Raw genomic sequence first — 18,879 nt, 5'->3', positions numbered from 1 at the left:
TTAGAAAATTTCACTTGGTTTTTCATTTTGATCCATAGTTGCTTATGAGAAGGAAAGCGATTTTTGGTGTGATCATCCTACTATAGAGAAAAACTAAAATGGCTTAAAGAAAAAAAAAAAAAACTATCTACAATTTTTAGCCTGGTTCAACCTAAACTACAACCTTAAATTTTATTAGCAGTTAGTTAACAGTTAAAAGAAAAAAAAAAGGCTTTTTCACTTCCCTGGGCCTTCTCTCACTTACAGGCTCACCTACCTCATCTAATTCCTCCTGAATATGAATGACCTTCTGTGACTGCTGGCCTGGTGGCAAAAGGCAAGCAGGACCTTTCCCAAGACCTCCATTTCCAGCTTCCATTTGCATTCCACTCCAGGGACAGCCTGAGTCAATTCAACTGGGGTTTATCGCTCCAATGACAGCTCTTTAATTAAGCAACTGTGACAAAAGCATCATTTCCTGAACCTTACAGGGAAATTCTTAAGGAAACCAAATGGCTAAGCTGTCTAAGAGGAATGGTAGCACTAAGAAAGGGCAGGCATGTATTAATTTCACATGCAATGAAAACATGGGATCCCAAGATAACTGGGCTAATTCTAAAGAAATGACTGGTGACCATAGACTAGGGTCCTTGTGTACTAAAGAGATTAGAAGACCAATGAAACTGATTATATTAAATATTCCCAAGTATTGCAGGCTTGGATGCTCCTCAATTTGACATAATAAAAATATACCAAAATCTAAAAGAAACTTGGTGGGTTAACATAAAATGAGTTACCAGCAGATTTCTTCTTATCTAAATGTAACTAAGGGAAAAGAACAAAAACTTCTAAAATGGTGACTTATAAGTAAAAAAAAAAATTTAAACATTAAAAATCCATTTATGTAATGTATTTTTCCAAGGATTCTTGGGGCGGTTAGTCTAATTTCCTCATTTTACCAATGAGTAAACTAAGGAACAAAAAGGTTAAGTGATTTGTGCAAACTCACATTGGTAGCCAATGGCCAAGCCACAATTTAAAATCCAAATTGTGTAATTCCAAATTTAGTACTCTTTGTACCATACTACAATTTGGTGCTACATCTATTTGTTTCCTGAAGGAAAAAAAAAGATTTTTGGGGGGGTTATCTTCAAAGAATCCAGGGTTTAGATTTTTACTTACAGTAATTCCTTTTCTTGGGGTCTATGTTCCCCCTGCACCTAGTATAAATATAATTTCATATGTTTTTCCACCATACTCTCAAAAAAGAAGCAAGTACCCCCAGAAGGGTGTGTGTATGTGAGTGTATATGTATGTGCATGTGCATATTTTTCCAATACATATATTAAACAGTCCATAACCTTAGGTCATGTTCTCACACTGGCTTGATACCATCCCATTTGGATCTGTTTTCCCAAGGCACATATGACCTGTGGATCTTAAGTTTGAGCTCTTCCAAAGAACGTAGTATATAAATGTTCATTACTTTATACAGATATGCACAGAATCACACAAATTCAAAACTGCAATCATACCGAATGAATAACTCCCAGGGAGAAGGGATCTTGCAGATCATTTATTCCATCCCTCTAACTCAAGAATTCTGAAATCTCTTCTAGAATAAAGAATTCCCAGAGCTGGAAGGGCCAAAGTCTACTCCGAAGCATGACTCATATGTTTAACAAACCTAGCAAGCTTTTACCTGTGACTTCCAATAGAGGGTGAGCTCAATTATAAACCGCCTTAGCTCCCACATGGCCCACTGTATTTGTCAGAGTTCTAACTTTATGGAGAACAGAAATCCAATTCCCTCCTGTCTAAAAGAAATACTCATTGCTCAGACTTCTGCTCTCCAATGTACTTGGGAGGCACTGACACTTGAAAGATAAAATGAATGACTCTGCACTGAGATCCATGGTCTAAACTTTAATAAATATTTATTAAACACTTATCATATTTCTCTTTGCTACTTTGCTAACTAATGGGGATTTTAAAAATTACCTGTCTTCAAGGAGCTTACAAACTAATGAGAAAGACAAAATTTTTAAAAAAGCAAAGCAAATTATATACAGGATCAGTGGGAAATAAGTGAGGAAATCAATGGAGATGGGTTGGGGAAGGTATCTTGTAGAAAGTAGGATTTTAGTTGGGACTTAAAGGAAGCCAGAGAGGCTAATGGTAAGAGTGGATGAAAGAGAGCATTTCAGGCATGGGGAGAGCTAGAGAGAATGCTCAGAGTAGAGAGATGGAATGTCTTCTTCTTAAAATAGCCAGGAGACCAATGTCAATGGATCAAAGAGTATATGATGGGGAGTAAGATGTAAGAAGATTGGAAAAATAGGAGGAGGCTAGGTTAGTACTTTGAGCACCAAACAGGGGAATTTTACTTGTTCCTGGAGGCAATTCTACTGAAATTTATTGCAGGTCTAGGGGAGAGAGAAATGTGGTCAGACTTATATTTAGGATAATCACTTTGATGGCCGAATGGTAGTGGGGAGAGACTTGGGGCAGCCAGACCCACCAGCAGGGTATTGCAACCATCAAAGGATGAAGTGTTGAAAGGCTACACTGCAATGATGCAGTGTCAAAGGAGAGAAGGGGATGTATTCAGGAGATGCTACAGGAAGTGAGAGAGAGTGAAGAATTCCAGGATGACTCCTAGATTGTGAAGCTAATCAACCAAAGGCTAGGGAGCAAGACAAAAAGGAAAGAATCAGCTGTAAAAGGGAAAGTTTAAAAGAAGGTGGTTTAATATTACAATCAAAAGAAAACTCTAAAAGTGGGCTTCCTCTTTAGCCAACAGTTCCAGAAATGCCCCTTGCCAAACCTCTAAATAAGGCACTCCCTCCATTCTAGAACACCCAAGTGTTCAAGGGCTGCCTAGGCTGTGTCTATTTTTGCCAATAACAAATTTTCAAGCAATATTTTAATTGGGAAATTTCTTTACATCTTTTACAAGGAGGCTAAATAAAAACTTATAAAAGCTAACTTAAAGACCACAATTCTTACAAGAAGTAGCCAATATCTTACCCAGTTCCCAATGGAGCATTGGAAGAAAAAAACTTACTTCCAGCTTTGCAAGTTGTTACTGTTAATCTTTATTTCAATTCAATAAGTATGAGATTTCCTGCAATGTGCCAAGCATTTTGTTCAATACTGGGGATAAAAATACCAAAAAAAAAAAAAAAAAAAAAAAAAAAAAAAAAAGGATCTCCCTCTAAGGAGCTAACATATTAAGGGAGAGAAACATGTGTGTAGATTAATATATACAAAAATATATGAATAAAAACAGTCATCCCGGGATTGGAATGGGATGTACTAACAATTCAGGAAATCAATATTTTCCTGTGTTGGAGTCTCTGGTACAAACAAGTTAGTGAGGTAGGAAGGTTAGCTTCTGAGTTATAGCCTGAGTCCCTACACAAGTATAAATCACCTTAAAAGACCAAAGAATCATACTACCATCCCAATCATTAGACCTCCTAAGTCATTTCCTTAATGAATTGTTCACTTCCTGTGGCTTAAAGGTCTCTCTGGATGACTTCAGTGGCATTGAGAGATCCCATAATGGTCTAGTCCAGGGGTTCTCAAACTACGGCCTGCGGGCCAGATGCAGCCGCTGAGGACATTTATGCCGCCCACTGGGTTATGGCAAATGGGCTGAGGGGCGGAGACAGAGTGTGAGTTTTTGTTTTTACTATAGTCCGGTCCTCCAATAGTCTGAGGGACAGTGAACTGGCCCCTATTTAAAAAGTTTGAGGACCACTGGTCTAGTCTATCCTGACCAATGCAATTATTCACTATCCCTTCTTTTTTATGATCCTATGATACCAAATGACAAAATATTCTCTCCATTTATAAAAGAGAGAGAATATAGTATACAGTATATATCATAAAGGGCAGTTAGATGGCACACTGCATAGACTAATAGGTCTGGATTCAGGAAAACTCATCTTCCTGAATTCAAATATGGTCTCAGATACTTACTAGCTGGGTGACTCTAGGCAAGCCATTTAACCCTGCCTACCTCAGTTTCCTCATCTGTCAAATGAGCTGCAGAAGGAAATGGCAAACAATATTTTTGCCAAGAAAATCCCAAATAGAGTTGCAAAGAGTCAGATATGACTGAAGTAACAACAAAAACAAAATTCATCACAGTACTTTCAGAATGCTTAAATTGTTCACTTATAATCTTAAGAGTTCCCAAACTATTGTAAAAGGATTAGAAGCCAAATCTTAATAAATGTCTGAAAGGCCTGACCTCCCAAAATATGAAATGATGTTACTCTTCATACCCTTCTGACTAGTTTTATTCCTATGTTTCAATTTTAATTAAAATGGCATGAGAAAAGATTGGATATGAAAGGGGTAGCATCTGATATTTTCCTTTTCTCAAATGTATGCTTTTTTATATTTGTCTTAAAACTAAAAAATTCCATACAAGCTAGGTGGTTCAGTGGTGAGAGCACAGAGCTTGAAGCCAGGAAGCCCTGAGTTCAAATGTAGATTCTGACACTTCATAGCTGTGTGATTCTTGGCAAGTCATATATGAAGTCCCTGGAGTCACAAATCACTGGATGTGACTGAAAAACAACAAAAATGCATACAACTGGGATGAATTTAAACAAAAATATACCATGAATTGAACACTTTAAATTTTTTGTTCAAAAACCAAAGTAAACATTACATAAATTTAATAATTAGGACTTAGGTTAAGCTAAGATAAAGAAAAGAGAAGTCAGTTTAAATAAAGTCCATATTTCATTCATTGTTCTTTAGAAATGAGTTTGATATTTATATTCTTTATGTTTTCTATTAAATCTAAGGAGTCAAACAACCACATAAACACTTTACTTATGCCATTTTCTGAGAGCTAGAAAAACAACACAGTAGGGATAGATGACAAATAGAAAAGAGAACAAAACTTGGCTCTCTTGATTTAAAAAAATAAAAAAGCAACATTCTTGCCACCCATATGCCAAGATTTTTCTTTTATTTCTTCTATAATTTTATCTGATCTACTTTTAAATTGCCCAAAGCTAAATTCAAAATATAATCATAATCTAATCCACAGAATTGTAATGGACATCAAATGAATAATTCATAACCAAAACCATACTGAAGCCAAGCATGTGGGCAAATGCTTGAAGATATCATGTTAAAGGATTTTTTCCTCCATCTACCAAGATTCCTCTTAAGTAATCACCATATTTCCAAATAAATTTGAAGTTTCATTTGTCAGAATATAGTGGCTTACTCAAACTGTTGCTATTAAGAATTAAAAAAAAAAGAGTTCTGGACTATGTTAGATCTAAAGGATTGAGACAAAGTGATGAAAATGGATAGTAATCTATAACCAACAGACAATTTTCTGCTATAAGTAATAGAGTAAAAAATGTTTGTGAATGCACAAGTCAACCAAACAAGGTATTTTTCATCCATGAAATTCTGCTATTACTCAATTTTCTCAAGTTTCCATCACTGTAACACCAAAAGTATGACTAAATGATGGGGGGGAGGGGGGCTGATCTGTATCCTTGGAAAGGGTTTTTCTCATCTGAGAGTTTCCCAAATTGGTGAAATCAGATGCTAAATACACATTTTTTATCTTATAATGCTTTATTTTTTCCAAATTGTTTTTCCAAATGTTTTCCAAATTTTTCAAATTCCAAAATTTCCAAAAATTTCCAAAACCCAAGAAAATAACCAAAATATTACTCAATTACTTCTACAAAGTAACATAATAATATGCATTATTTTATTATTATTTATATATATAATAACATAAATTATTATTATTAATAAAAAGAAAAACACACTTCCCAATTCATCAACTTATTCATTTATTTACAATGAAAAATAAAACACTAAAATTGATGAAAAGAGAAATTTTAGCTAATGATGAAATTTATAAAAAATCTGGGAGTTAATCTACCAAAGTACATTAATTGTTACAGCAGTAACAATATAATTAAACAGATATTCAATGTTTATGATTGGACTCGGCTAATATGAAAAAAAATGGCAATACTATCTAAATTAACATATAGACTTAATGTGATTAAAATACCAACAGCATGTTTTAGAGAATTAGGCAAAATACTAAAATTCTTAAGAAAGTTCAAGCAGTCAAAAATAATATCATATAAAAGTTTCATCAGAATAAAAAGAAAAGAAATGTCAAATTTCCAAACATGACATCAGGCAATGATTATTATTACTTCCAACTACTAAAGAATTCTCTGGAGTGAGATAAGAACATCGTAAAATAATTCTGAGTCTTGATTTCTGATCTGGCCTATCAGCATTATCAGTGGTTATTCTACTCCAGTGATTACTATGGAAAATAAGAGTCATCTGGGAGGGACATTTGCTACTCAGGCCAGTCCCTTTCTGCTAATTGCATGTTAACAAACAGCACCCTGGTTCATCCTTGAGGCACAGGAGAGCCAACATCACTGGTGGAATTCAATTCGGAATTACATATTTACTCAAACACTATTTTCTTCCCTTTCACTCTTTTGGTGAAGATGCATAATTAGAATATGATGCACCATGTTTCCAGAAATCAAAATGTGCCATGCCAAATTTGGCTGAGAGCTTGCCAAAGCTTACATTTTTAGAAAATTGCCACCTTTCCTATAAGGTACTTCACTTCTCTCCATGCATGATACAAAAACCTGACGTGCCTGTAGGATTGTTTTGATTTAATTTGAAAACAGCTCATTCACAAGCCATAGGAGAAACTATGTGGTAACATTGCACATGTGGTCAATTAAAAATGATTGTGAATCTGAGAAGCAGTAAATGTTTTTTAATAAAGACTCCAAGTACTGCTAATCTAGAAATGAAAACAGATCGAGAGTGGTCTAGGTCTCTAAAGTTTACAAAACTTGGCAGGGCAGAAGAATATAATTCAAAGAGCATTAGCTCTGTTCAGTTGGTGGATTTTATACTTGGTATGACTCTGGACAAGTCACTTAACATTCAATGGCCTCAGTTTATTCTTCTGTGTATCAGAATAGATAGCCTCCCTTCCCATTCTAGAACTGGAATCCATAAGTTGTCCCATGAGTTTTTCATCTTTAAGCCAATCACTCTCAAATGGTATTCAAAGGACATATGAAGGAAAAGAAAGAATTGATAAATAGAATTAGGCACATAATATTTGCATAAATAGACATATCTGAGTTTACAGCATGGAAAAAGGAGAGAAGAAAAAAAAGAAATTTACATAATAACTTTATTATATATTTAAAAAGAATAGCAAGATGTACATAAAAGATCTGAAGTAAAGATGTGCTTTTAAAAATTATATATATGTATATGGAAATGATTATTTTTTCCATAAATTAAAAATAAAATAAATAATAATTTTTTAAAAAAAAGAGTCAATATACAAACAAAAAAGAATGCTATCTACTTTGCAATGTTCTGCTCTGTTCATAGGTAAGGACGACATGGTTAAGTGATGAGCTGTAGTGTAATTAGGATGGTGCCAAAATTTGAGTACTTTGCATAGAAGATGTTTTAGGAACTAGAAGTATGCTGACATAGAGCAGTCTGCGAAAGGGAGGAAAAATTGGACAGTTGAAATTGAATTGAAACAAATTTAGGCTTGCTACCAGGAAAAACTGCCTACCAATCAAAACTCCCCAACCACAGAAAGGGCTAGCCTAGGAGAAAGTGGGCTCTCTTTCACAGGAAGTCTTCAAGGCTAGGTTATAAGTAATATATATACATATATATATAGCCTACATATAATCTGATAGGATAGGTTATAAAAGGAACTCCTTTTTGAGTATAATTCGAATATCTCTTCAATGAGGTCCTTTTCAATGGTAACATTTTGTAATACTATAAAAAGAAAAAGCAATTTTGATGGCACAAAGTCTAATTATTAAAATGAAATGTGAAAGCCTATCATTTTTCTACCTCCAATATAAAGTGAAAAAAAATCTCTCCTCTAAATTGCTATCCCAGAATTTATGTTCAATATCTTTTTTTTTTTTTGCGGAATGTATCACTTACAATGTGGCATATGATTGTTATCTTTTCTTGAGCATTTGTCTTATTTCTGTAATTAGATTATAGTGTCCTAGAAGGTAGGGACATTCTCTTGTTTATATCTTGCTCAATGCCTTGGGCAAACAATAATTTAGGTTTTTTTCCCTAAGTCTACTTTTTTTAATTGACTGACAAACATGGACCAACATGAGGATGAATTAACTTTCCTCTGCTCTAAAATGGAGAACTCATACTCAACAAATCATTTCCTTTTCCTATCAACACCTCCTTCAAATCTTTTGGTGAGTATTCCAACCATATCATGATGGCTAATGAATTTTCAAATAAGAGTTCTCAAGACACAGGAAAAGAAAAGAGTGTACTTAAAGCAATGATTCCCAGCTGTGGTCCTAGGATACGGAAAGGTTTCTCTGGTTATCTCATGGGATATTACAAAATACATGAAGCACATTTGAATTTATTTTAATTTGAAAGCTGTAACGCGTGCCCCAGGCTCCACTTTGGGGGAGAAAAAGTGTGGGTATGGTGAATCCAAAGAAATGTGATTTATCTTCACAACTCCAAAAAAGGTTAGGAACACCTATTTTAGGCTTGTTTTGTATGCCAGAGCCCTCTGACGACTTGGTGGGGTTGACAGGAAAGGGGAGCCTTGATGAAGAACAGGAATTAAAAGTCACAGGAACAGGAAGACATCGGGGAGAGGAGCTGTCAACAAGGGTTGTCAGGAGAAGGGGGAGAAATGGTGCATTATGCACAGGGAATGATTCAAAATGCAGCCACTAGAAATCTCAACACTGAAGAAAGGGGCCTAAGATACAATTCAATATGTTAATGTTCTCAGAAGGATCCAAAAGTCTAGAAAAAGTATCTAATTACAATTTACAAAAGGGGCTTGCATAATTTCTAAAAGCCATATATTATCTAAATGTATGAACGGTGTCTTTTCCTCTTCCAAAGGAATTTGCATGTAGATTTCCTTTACTTCCCTCAGCCTGCTCTGGGAAAAAATTCTTTGGAAGTAGAATAATCACTGCTAGATTTTCTAAATTTTGCAAAGCCTTATGGATGAATTAATTAAAATTTTCTATTAAGGGATAACCAGGAAGGATAGTTTTAAAGCTTTGATGAATTCAAAACTCCTATAAAAGTACACAGTGTCAACATGCTGTGAACTTTTATTAAAATGGGCAAGGAATCAGACCTAGTTACTCTCTGAAGGAAAACCTTCAAGGAGCCTGATGCAAAAGTTTTAGCAAGAAATAAATGCCTTTAGGAATTCTGCACTGGAGCACAAACTTTGGAAGAGGAAGATTTTTGTTTTGTTTTAAAGAAGCTTTCACAGATTTCTTTCTGTAGTTTGACATTTTTACGATCTATTTTTTTCTTTTGTCAAGCTTCCTGCTTGTTGGGGACAGGCACAAGGGAATCTCACATGCCACATTGTTCATATCTGTAAGAATCAATTGATAATAAAAAACACTGGTTTCCTCAGTAACAATAAATTACAACAGCTTACCAGCTGAAACCAATTGAAAAAGAAGAGGAAAAAGAGAAGAAGATATTCATTAAGGGCTTTGTTATTGTTTTTTTTTTTTTCCACTGGGTATAAAAGTACAGCATTTAATCCAGGGATTCTGAACCTGAGGTCAGTGAGCTTATGTATAAAAAAAAAATTCTGATAACTAAATATCACCATATTTGGTGTCCTTTGTCAAATGATGTGCTTTATGTATTTTTCAAAAAAAAATTCCTGAAAAAGTGATTCATACCACAGAAAAGGTTAAGAATTGAGAGGCAGTCCCTGCAAATTAAAAAAAAAACGATTCTAATACTAGTAATACTTAATTGGGTTGCAATAACTCACTAATGAGTTTCTCAAAGGTTGACTAGGAAGTTTGTTCAATTCAATTCCTAAATGTACAAGCATTTATTAGGAACCTACCATTTGTATTATACTATGATAGGTGCTAGAGATATATAGAAAAAACTGTACTGTCCCTGCCCTCAGAGCACTTACATTCTCTTGAGGCAGTTACTACTTAAATTGTTCACAAAAGTATCCTCTCCATCTTTTCCTTTAGGTGTAATAGACAGGTAAAGGCCATGAGGATAAGAGAGAAGAAATGGTTTGTGGAGAGGAATGAGAAAACTGATACTGTGAAGACAGGACAGTTATTTTAAATTAAAATATCCAAGGAAAAAAAGACCCTCTTGTAACTGATCTAATATGGCTTCATTCAAGGTGTATGACCAGACAAGGAGGTGGGCTGGTCACGTAGTGCAAAGTAATAGACAAGCTCCTGTGGAACACCTAGTCACACTCACAGCGTCAGGAAAACAAGAGGAAGGGCCCCCGGCCCACTGAGTGAACACTCTGTATAATATTGATGAGATGGAAGGACTTGTGATCAACACCATTGCTGATGAGTACCCAAGTTTGATGAGAAAACAGACCACTCCTTGAAGTTTAAATCAATGGCAATGATAAAGAAAGAGCATCAAAAAATCCTTCTGAATTTCCAAGATGTCTGCAAAAGAAGCATTTGAACCAATATTCCTCAGTCAAAACAAAGAAGAGTTTTCAAAAATATATAACTAAAGTAGGAAAAAGTTGTTTTCTGAATATTTCAAGATTTTAGAGGGTTTTTTGGAGGGGGTATGAGGTGGGAAAGTTATCCTGGATCATGTGGAAGATTGCTACATCTCCCTCATTTTCCTCTGGAGGGCTTGGAAATAAATTCTACCACTACTCTGTTAAACAGCAGTGTGAGCTAACACTGCCCAGGCCAAAATCTTATTCCTATCTCTGCTTGCTTAGTAGTAAAAACATCGCTCAATGTTCTAGTATGGCGCTGAGCTTGTTTGCAGATTAAATCAGTATATATAAATGTCAGAGTCTACATTGCTCCGCTGACGGAATGGAAAATTAACAAAAAATCTTCTGGATCACAGCAAAAGCTTTCCCTCACCAACACCATAAACTAAATGGGAAATTTCAATATCTATCTCATCCCATTTAACTTCTCTTTTTTCTCAGTTAGTCCCATATAAAGAAAGAAGAGTAAATGGAATTTTGTTGTTGTTTTCCTCCTAAAGAGAGTTTCATTGTAGTGTTTTAACAGACTTTAAAGCCCTCTCCTATTATTAACAAAACAGCTAATGAAGTCACAGTTTACTCAACCACATTCATGGGCTTAAGTCAATGATGGTTAATAATGGAATGGCTGATTTTTTCTAGACGATACCATAACTAGCCTTGTCAGAAGTGACAAAACAACTAACTCTAATGCAAACAAAAAAGAGAAAGACTGACTTCCTCAAATGCCTGGGAGGTTACACAGCTCATATGCCTACATCTTAAGGTCTCCAAATCATAACATTACTCACATGTCAGCTTATTTATGGAAGATTATACAGAAGGATGATTATTGGCAATAGAGCTGAATGTCTGAATGTGGAAAATCACATTTATAATTCATTAAAGAAAGAGAACAAATTCTTTGACCCAAATCAGTATCAAATATCTTAAGCAGGATATATAATTTCTCATCCATACAAATATTCACCTCCATAAATATTATAAACATTCACTTCCAAGTAAATAGCAAATAGTTCCACAACAGCATGCTCATAAGAATTTTTCCATATGTAATAAATTAATCCACAAGTATTTATTAAGTACTTACTATGTTCCAGGCATTGGGCTAGATGCTGGAGATTCAAAGACAAAAGATGAAATCATCCCTGCTCTTAAGAAGCTTCTGTTTTATAAGAAAGAAATGGAGTCCAAAGAGCATATTGTAAATCTATATATAAAAGGTTTTTAATGCGGATTTCTGTGAGAACAAGAAAAACCTGTATTCCTCCTAAAGTAAGTATCAATCCAGAATGTTTTTTTCCTTTCTCACCTTTTTTTTCTGGCTGGCTGCAACACTCTGTATAGTTAGAAAAAGAGACGTCAGTAAAACAGATTAATGATCATGCAAAAAAGAGAAGATGTTATGTGTGGGCGAAGTAACCCACTCAGCTCCAGTTGACTTGTTTCAGATTGTCACATGTTTTCAAATAGAAAGGGGCCAGGCCTTTTTAAGAAGCCATTCAGAGAATGGTTAAGGTCCTAAGCCAGGAATATATAAGATAAGCTGCAGTTGTATCATACTGACTCTCTTTTGGAACTGGAAATTGAAGGGAATTCCATCCATTGGGAAATAGCTAAACAAGCTGTGAAATATAATTATAATGGGATATTATTGTGATATAAGAAATTACAAGCAGGATGATTTCAGAAAAATCTAGAAAGACCTACATGAACTTATCCATAGTGAAGTGAACAAAACCAGGAGAACATTATACGCAGTAACAACAAAATAGTTCGTGGAGAATTATGAATGACTTAGCTACTCTCAGCAATACAATAATCCAAGACAATCCCAAAGTAGTAATGATGAAGCATATTATCCACCTCCAATGAAAGAACAGGTATTGTTTGAATACAGACTGAAGCATGCTATTTTTCTTCTTTTATTTGAGTCTTCTTATACAAAATGACTAATATAGAAATATTATACATAATTGCACATGTATAATCTATATCTGATTGCTTACTGTCTCAATAAAGTACAAAGGGAAGGGGGAAAGGATCAAATTTGGAACTCAAAACTTTTAATATTTTTTTAAAGGGCTGTCCAGTGACTAGAGAAAAGAGAGGTCAAAGAAGGAAGACAGGACTAATAGGCATGCAAATAAGCAAGCATCCACTTACTATTGCTAGCACAGGTGCTTACAGCGAGTCTTTGGTAGGTAAGGGCTAAACTAATACATGACAATTGCTCCCAGATCATCAAACCCTGAGCAAGCAAGTTCAGTTTAGACCACAAGGAACAGAATCCAAGATATAATCCTTGCTAATACTAAGTACTCACTATCTAATCTCATTCCCTGTATCTCCCTTTTTGGGGATACCAGACTTTGGCACTCTCAGATTCCCCCCAACCACAATCCTAATACAATTTTACCTCTAACAAAATTACTTCTCCTTATTTGAATGATTCATGCTCTCTGGACCATATACATCAGTAGTCCAGCTATGGTTGCCATCAGTTCAAAAGAACTAGAAGGATATCTTAGAGGAGAAGAAACCAAGAATAAAAAAAGAGTTCAATTAAAACCAAAATTCTAAATATCACCTGAAATACAAACTTTAAAAGAAATAGTCCAGAACCATATAAAGGAACTCCCAAAGATCGAGTAAAGTTTTGGAAACTTAGAACAGCTAAGTGACATAGTTTCAGTTTACCTGGGTTTGCACGGGATGCTTAGAAAAAGAGAAGTGATCCTTTGGCTCTTCCAGTGAAAGATTAAATTGCTTGACATGAGATAAAAGCTTTGAAAAGAGAAATTATGAAGATGGGCAGAAGTTCCCTGAAACTGGCATGCTGAATTAACCTCACCTCCTTCACCAACAAGTTACTGCATTGGCGGGTGAAATTGGCCAGGAAAAAAAAATCTTAATTTCAATAGAATTGATTTCTTTTTTAATTGTGGTTTGAGAATGGATCCCCAGTTTTAACAGACTGACCTACTCCCCTCCACTCCAAATTAAGAAGTTTTGTTCTAAGGAGAAAAAGAGACAGCTAGGGAATTTATATCCTGGTCCCTTATTCTCAAATTACTTCCCAAAAGCAGACAAGGAAAAGGCAAAACAATGACAAGAGAATGAACCATAATCACTCTGGCACTTTTTAATGAGGATGGGTCCAGATTCATGACTTCATTGCTATGAAGAAAACCAATGCAGGCACTCCCTCCACTGGTATGGACAGAGAATCTGGGTCTATTATTTATCATCCTAGACAGCTGATAAGAGACATTACAAGAAGTTAAGACTTGTCTACATTTGCCAGCCATACAGATCAGACACTGGATTTGAACTCCCATTTTCTCAACTCTAAGCCCAATCTACTAGGCCAAGGTCTGAACTAGTGATTTAATGGATATAGACACTTCCTGGTGAGGAAATTCCTTTTTACCAAAGCAGAAGGAAGCAGATTGAGATAGGAGAGATAGAAGAATAGGAAAAAGGGAAGACAAACTTACATCTTGTTACTTTTATTCAACTTCAAAAAAGCAATTTTCATTTACTTATTAAGTATGTTACAGCTCATAGAATAATAAGTATAAAAGAATATCAGCAATCTAATGACTGAATTTCTATCTGAAAAGCATCAAATAAGATGAGAATATTTTTTCAAGAACAATTAACAAAAAGAACTTCCATTTTGATGATGCTTTAAAGTTTGCAAAAACACTTAACAAGAGATATCTAATTTGAACCTTATTCCATCCCCAATAGGTAGGTACCACAGATACTACCGTCCCACTTTACAAGAGAGAAACTGAGGCCCAGAGAGTTCGAGCGACTTGTCTGTGTCACATAGCTTGTAAGTGCCAGAGGCAAAATCTGGACCAATGTCTAAGTCCAATGTGACAGTAATTAAAAACAGTTATTTTCCAATTACTTGCACACTGCTGTTTCACAATTTTTAAATAGATAGATAGCTTATGATATTTTGTTCCTAATTCCCACTACACACATTATTTTCTATAAAAACTGGATAAAGTGTTTTACACAGTATACTCTGCTTCTCTTGGGTCTTCGCATTTGCGGTCAAATCTAACCAAGGGGGTCTCTGTTCCTCAAATGAAGCCCCACGTAGCACCTGGTGGCTGCCATTCTTCAGCTTCTGAGAAGTCTTTGCAGGACTTTGTCCTCTTGCCACCTGAAGCTGCAATAGCAAATATTAAAGCTATTCCTCGTGCTAAAACAAGACACAAAGCAGATGCGCCAGTGAGAGTCACTGAAATCTCTGTGTTGCTTCAAAGAGATTAGCAATTGATTGATACATGCATGATGTGTCAACTGCAATTATCTAGATCATTTCGCTATTGTGACTTCCATTCTTTTCATTCAGGCACAAGAATGCGATTCATATTTCACAAACTGACTGAAGGAAAAAGGGGCTTACCAGAAACTGTACTGAAAATTCAAATAGAGGCTGCCCTTTGCCAAAAGCAAATCCTCCACAGCTGTATATTTCTCATTTGCAAAACATAAGAGCAATGAAATTCCATTACTTAGAAAACTGGCTGTACGACCATTTCCTTGGCAACAAACGCTTCACTTATCTTTTTGAACAATAGGCCCACAAAATTGCTTCTTTTCCAAAACAGGCAGTAAGTACACATCTTAACTCTAATGAAGGCTGTCCTTCCCAGGAAAATTGTTGTTTAATGACATCAAACCCTCTGTGTTCAGAAAGAGGTTTACCCTAGAACACATGAATACCATTTGAAGAAAAGAGTTCTGCAACTAAAGAAAAAAAAGATGCAATATCCCTGATCCTCATTGTTTTTAAAAAGAAATCAAATGTATGTGAGGGAACAAAAAACTCCAATTATGATCAGTTTGGGAGAGTTCAGACAGTTAGTCTGTGGGCTGCCCAATTCCTGCCAGCCTTGGAGGAACATGTAGCTGTATTCCAATAGGGGGGCAAGAGCTGAGCTCTCCACTTTGTGTTCAAAACTATTGGGTACATCACTGAATGCAGAAAAGGTCATGATGATCTTCTAAATAAAGGCACTATATGAACATAAAGGTAAGAGCTAAAGCTCATTTTTTTGTTTGTTTTTTTGTTTTTTTTCCCCTACAGATGGTTTATTCAAGTTCCAAAGAATCCATCCACTCTTCAGTTTCCTGGACCGCTATATTAGACCGCTTTGTTAGAAAAGCCAACAATATTGAGTTTACATCTTTAAATATTAAACCAGAGATCCATTAAGGAGCTGTGATTTTTCTCAGGCTGGGAAGCTCCCAGGAGAAGCACATCACAACCCTTCTCTGGCTGAGTAGCTAAGTCCTGAGAAGATATGGAAAGGTGTTTAAAATGAAGTGACTTATCCAGAGTTGTACAGCAATTAATGTCAGCTAGTCAGTCATTAAGACTTTATGTGCCAGACATCATTAAAGGCAAAACCAGTCACATATATGATGGGTAAACACATGTGTGTGTGTGTTGCGTGCATTAGAAGTTGGAGGCTCTGAGAGAGACCAACTGTACAAAATAATTCTGAAACTGAGGCTTGAAGCAAGCTGGGGAAATTAGGGAAAAATAAGGAGAATCAAGTGATCCAAGCCAGGGGAGAGGGAGGGATCAAACACTGCAAAGCAAAGAGATGGGAAATGGAATATCACATTTGAGTGGGCCAATGCATCTTAACTGTTAAATATACAGAAGGAAATCAAGTATAATAAGACTGTATATGTAGAAAGAGCCTTAACTGTCCAACAGAGAATTTTATATTTGATCCTGGAGGTAATAGGGAGCCACTGGAGTTTACTAAGCATGTATATATATCAGAAACATGGCCAGACCTCTGCTTTTGGCAGCTTGTACAGGGGTGAAATATGAAGGAGAGAAATGAATTTGAAAGCTAGGACAGTAGTCCAAACAAGAGGCCTTCCTGTCACTGATTCTAACTCTACTGATACAACACTGACCCTAAGAAATTTTTCAAAATAACATTGTAGAAATCGTTCAATTGTTGAATTGTCAACATTAAAAACAAAATAAATCTATTCAAGAAAACTTACTCACTTCCAGTTAACACTCAGAATATCCCCAGTGTTTTTCCCAAAATCAGAAGAGTGCCAATGGGAAAGAGGGCTAGATCATGAGATATGCTAGTACAGCGAATGCTAAATTAAACTGATACAGTGCAGCACAGAAATGAAGATGAACATGCTGACGATAATTGTGGATGAGGGACTTTTCCCTACACATCCATCAGAAGACTGTCTATGAGAAGCATAAAAGGAAGCACAAGAGCAAAGCAGACAAGTGATTTATGCCACGTAACCCATGTATGCTGAACTTTGGAAGCCTCAGAATGGCTCCAAAGCCTACAGAAAAGTACCTTGGCAACCAAGATAAAAACAGTCCCAATTTACACAACAGAGATTTCACATCTGGTGTTTAACTAACATCCTGATTCCCACTGGTTTCATAACAAAACTCCAAGTAGAATATACCAAAAAGATGCCCCCCTTAAGAGAGGGAGAGAGAAATGTCAACCATGCTACTCATAATTTGGCTCCTCTATATTTAGAGAAGACCTCCTCTTAGTACAAAGACAATCAGAACTAGATCTAACAGAGCACACTTTGACTGTCTCCTCCAAACACTTGCCTTATTCATTTCCATCAGCCCTCCTCCAAAGAAGCTACCTTGGGTGAGTATTCAGAGATGGCATTCAGAGTATGAAAAGGCACTGTCCACTTTTCCACATACCTCGATAATCCGGTCATGAATCTGCAGCCCTCCTTCTTTGGCAGCTGGCCCGCTGTCAACTATTTTTGATACAAAAATTCCTTCACTGGATGATCCCTCTTGATTATCCTTTGGAGGTAAAGAAAACAAGATAATATTAGGTTTTCCATGAAATAAACTCTCATACGCCTAAGACAATAATTCCTACTGTCAACAGAGAAAGTAGTTATGGGAAAGCATTTTTGAACAAACCCCATTCTCTCTAAGCCTCCTTGGGTCCTTGAGTGATGAGTCAGGCCTCTGACTTTCTGAGAAGGAGGACAGTTTACTGCTGTATAACTTCCTTTTCCAAAATCACAAGGCTTAAAACAGGCTCACAGAAGCCTCTTATCTTATACATGAGCTTTGCTCAAAACAGCCCTGGAATGAGTTTCATCTAAGTGTGTGGATTAAATTTCCACTAATTTACAGATGTATTTATAAATTTAAAAGCACAAACATGTGGTGTTTCCAAACAAAATCATTTGGAAAAATAAATTCAGGATGTTGCACAAACCTACTAGGTGGATGCATTTCAAGAAAGGAGAAAGAAGCTCCCATTCTTTTTAAATACACTAGATAACAAGAACCTGGAGGGCTGAGGCAGAGGGAGAGGGAAAGTGACTGTTTTGTGCTGTATTTTCAATCTCTAATCTGGTCAAAGAATATAATTCAATCAAACCTATTAAAATTAATGTTAAATATAGGAACTTAGAAAACACACAAAATTATATTTCGTTGGGACAAAATGCTACAGGGATGAGTAACCTAACTTAAAACTCTCATGTGTACTTCAAGTACTATTCCAACTTAGAATCTGCACCACTTATAGAACACAGCTACACATTTCAAATGGATTCCTATATCAAATAGCTTTAAGAGGAGATCATTAAGAATTTTTCTCTCTTCCAGATGCTATGGATCCTAAACACTGGTTCCCTTCTAGATATACTCATATAGAATGAAAATGTATGTGGTTTGATTAAAAAAAAAAAAAAAAAAGAACATTGAAACCAGAATTTTCTTCCCTTTGTAACTGTGATTAAGTCACATATTCTCTCTTTTTTCAAGATCCTCATTTGTAAAAACATGGATTTGGACTGAATGGTCTTCTTTGTAGTTCTAATTCTATGAACCTGTAAGCCTTAAATACAAGATGATGAGATGATGAGATAAAAATAAGACTAAGGGGATTCATAAGTGATTAAATGACTGGACCCAAAATCACTGTGATTCAAGAAAGGAGGGCTCTGCTAGAGTATTCCTTAAATCTGTTCTTGCCCCTTGGTTGGTTTTCATCAACAAGTTAAATTTAAAAAAAAAATTAATATGTGTTCAAATCTGCTGATGACATCAAACTGGGAAGGATAATGAACACATCAGATAACACATTAAAATCTAAAAAGTTCAACCATCCAGGACATTGAACATAATGTAAAGAGAAGATTACATTTGATGGGGAAAAAATGTAAAATTCTACACGGGTGCAGAACTTGGGTTCAAAAAG

The 18,879-nt window shown here is 35.7% G+C and overlaps 1 protein-coding gene across 1 annotated transcript in view; it reads right to left on the bottom strand.

Moving 5' to 3' along the window:
- PDZRN3 (PDZ domain containing ring finger 3) overlaps positions 1-18,879 on the bottom strand; it is a 277,947-nt gene that overhangs the window by 236,146 nt on the left and 22,922 nt on the right. Inside the window, exon 3 of the mRNA XM_074284090.1 lies at positions 17,355-17,462. Coding sequence (XP_074140191.1) covers positions 17,355-17,462 — 108 coding nt within the window. The remainder of the gene's footprint in view (positions 1-17,354; positions 17,463-18,879) is intronic.

The sequence above is a fragment of the Sminthopsis crassicaudata genome, chromosome 1, assembly GCF_048593235.1.
Source record: "Sminthopsis crassicaudata isolate SCR6 chromosome 1, ASM4859323v1, whole genome shotgun sequence".
Taxonomy (NCBI): domain Eukaryota; kingdom Metazoa; phylum Chordata; class Mammalia; order Dasyuromorphia; family Dasyuridae; genus Sminthopsis; species Sminthopsis crassicaudata.
The sequence above is the reverse complement of the archived record's forward strand: the minus strand, read 5'-3'. Positions and strand labels throughout refer to the sequence as shown.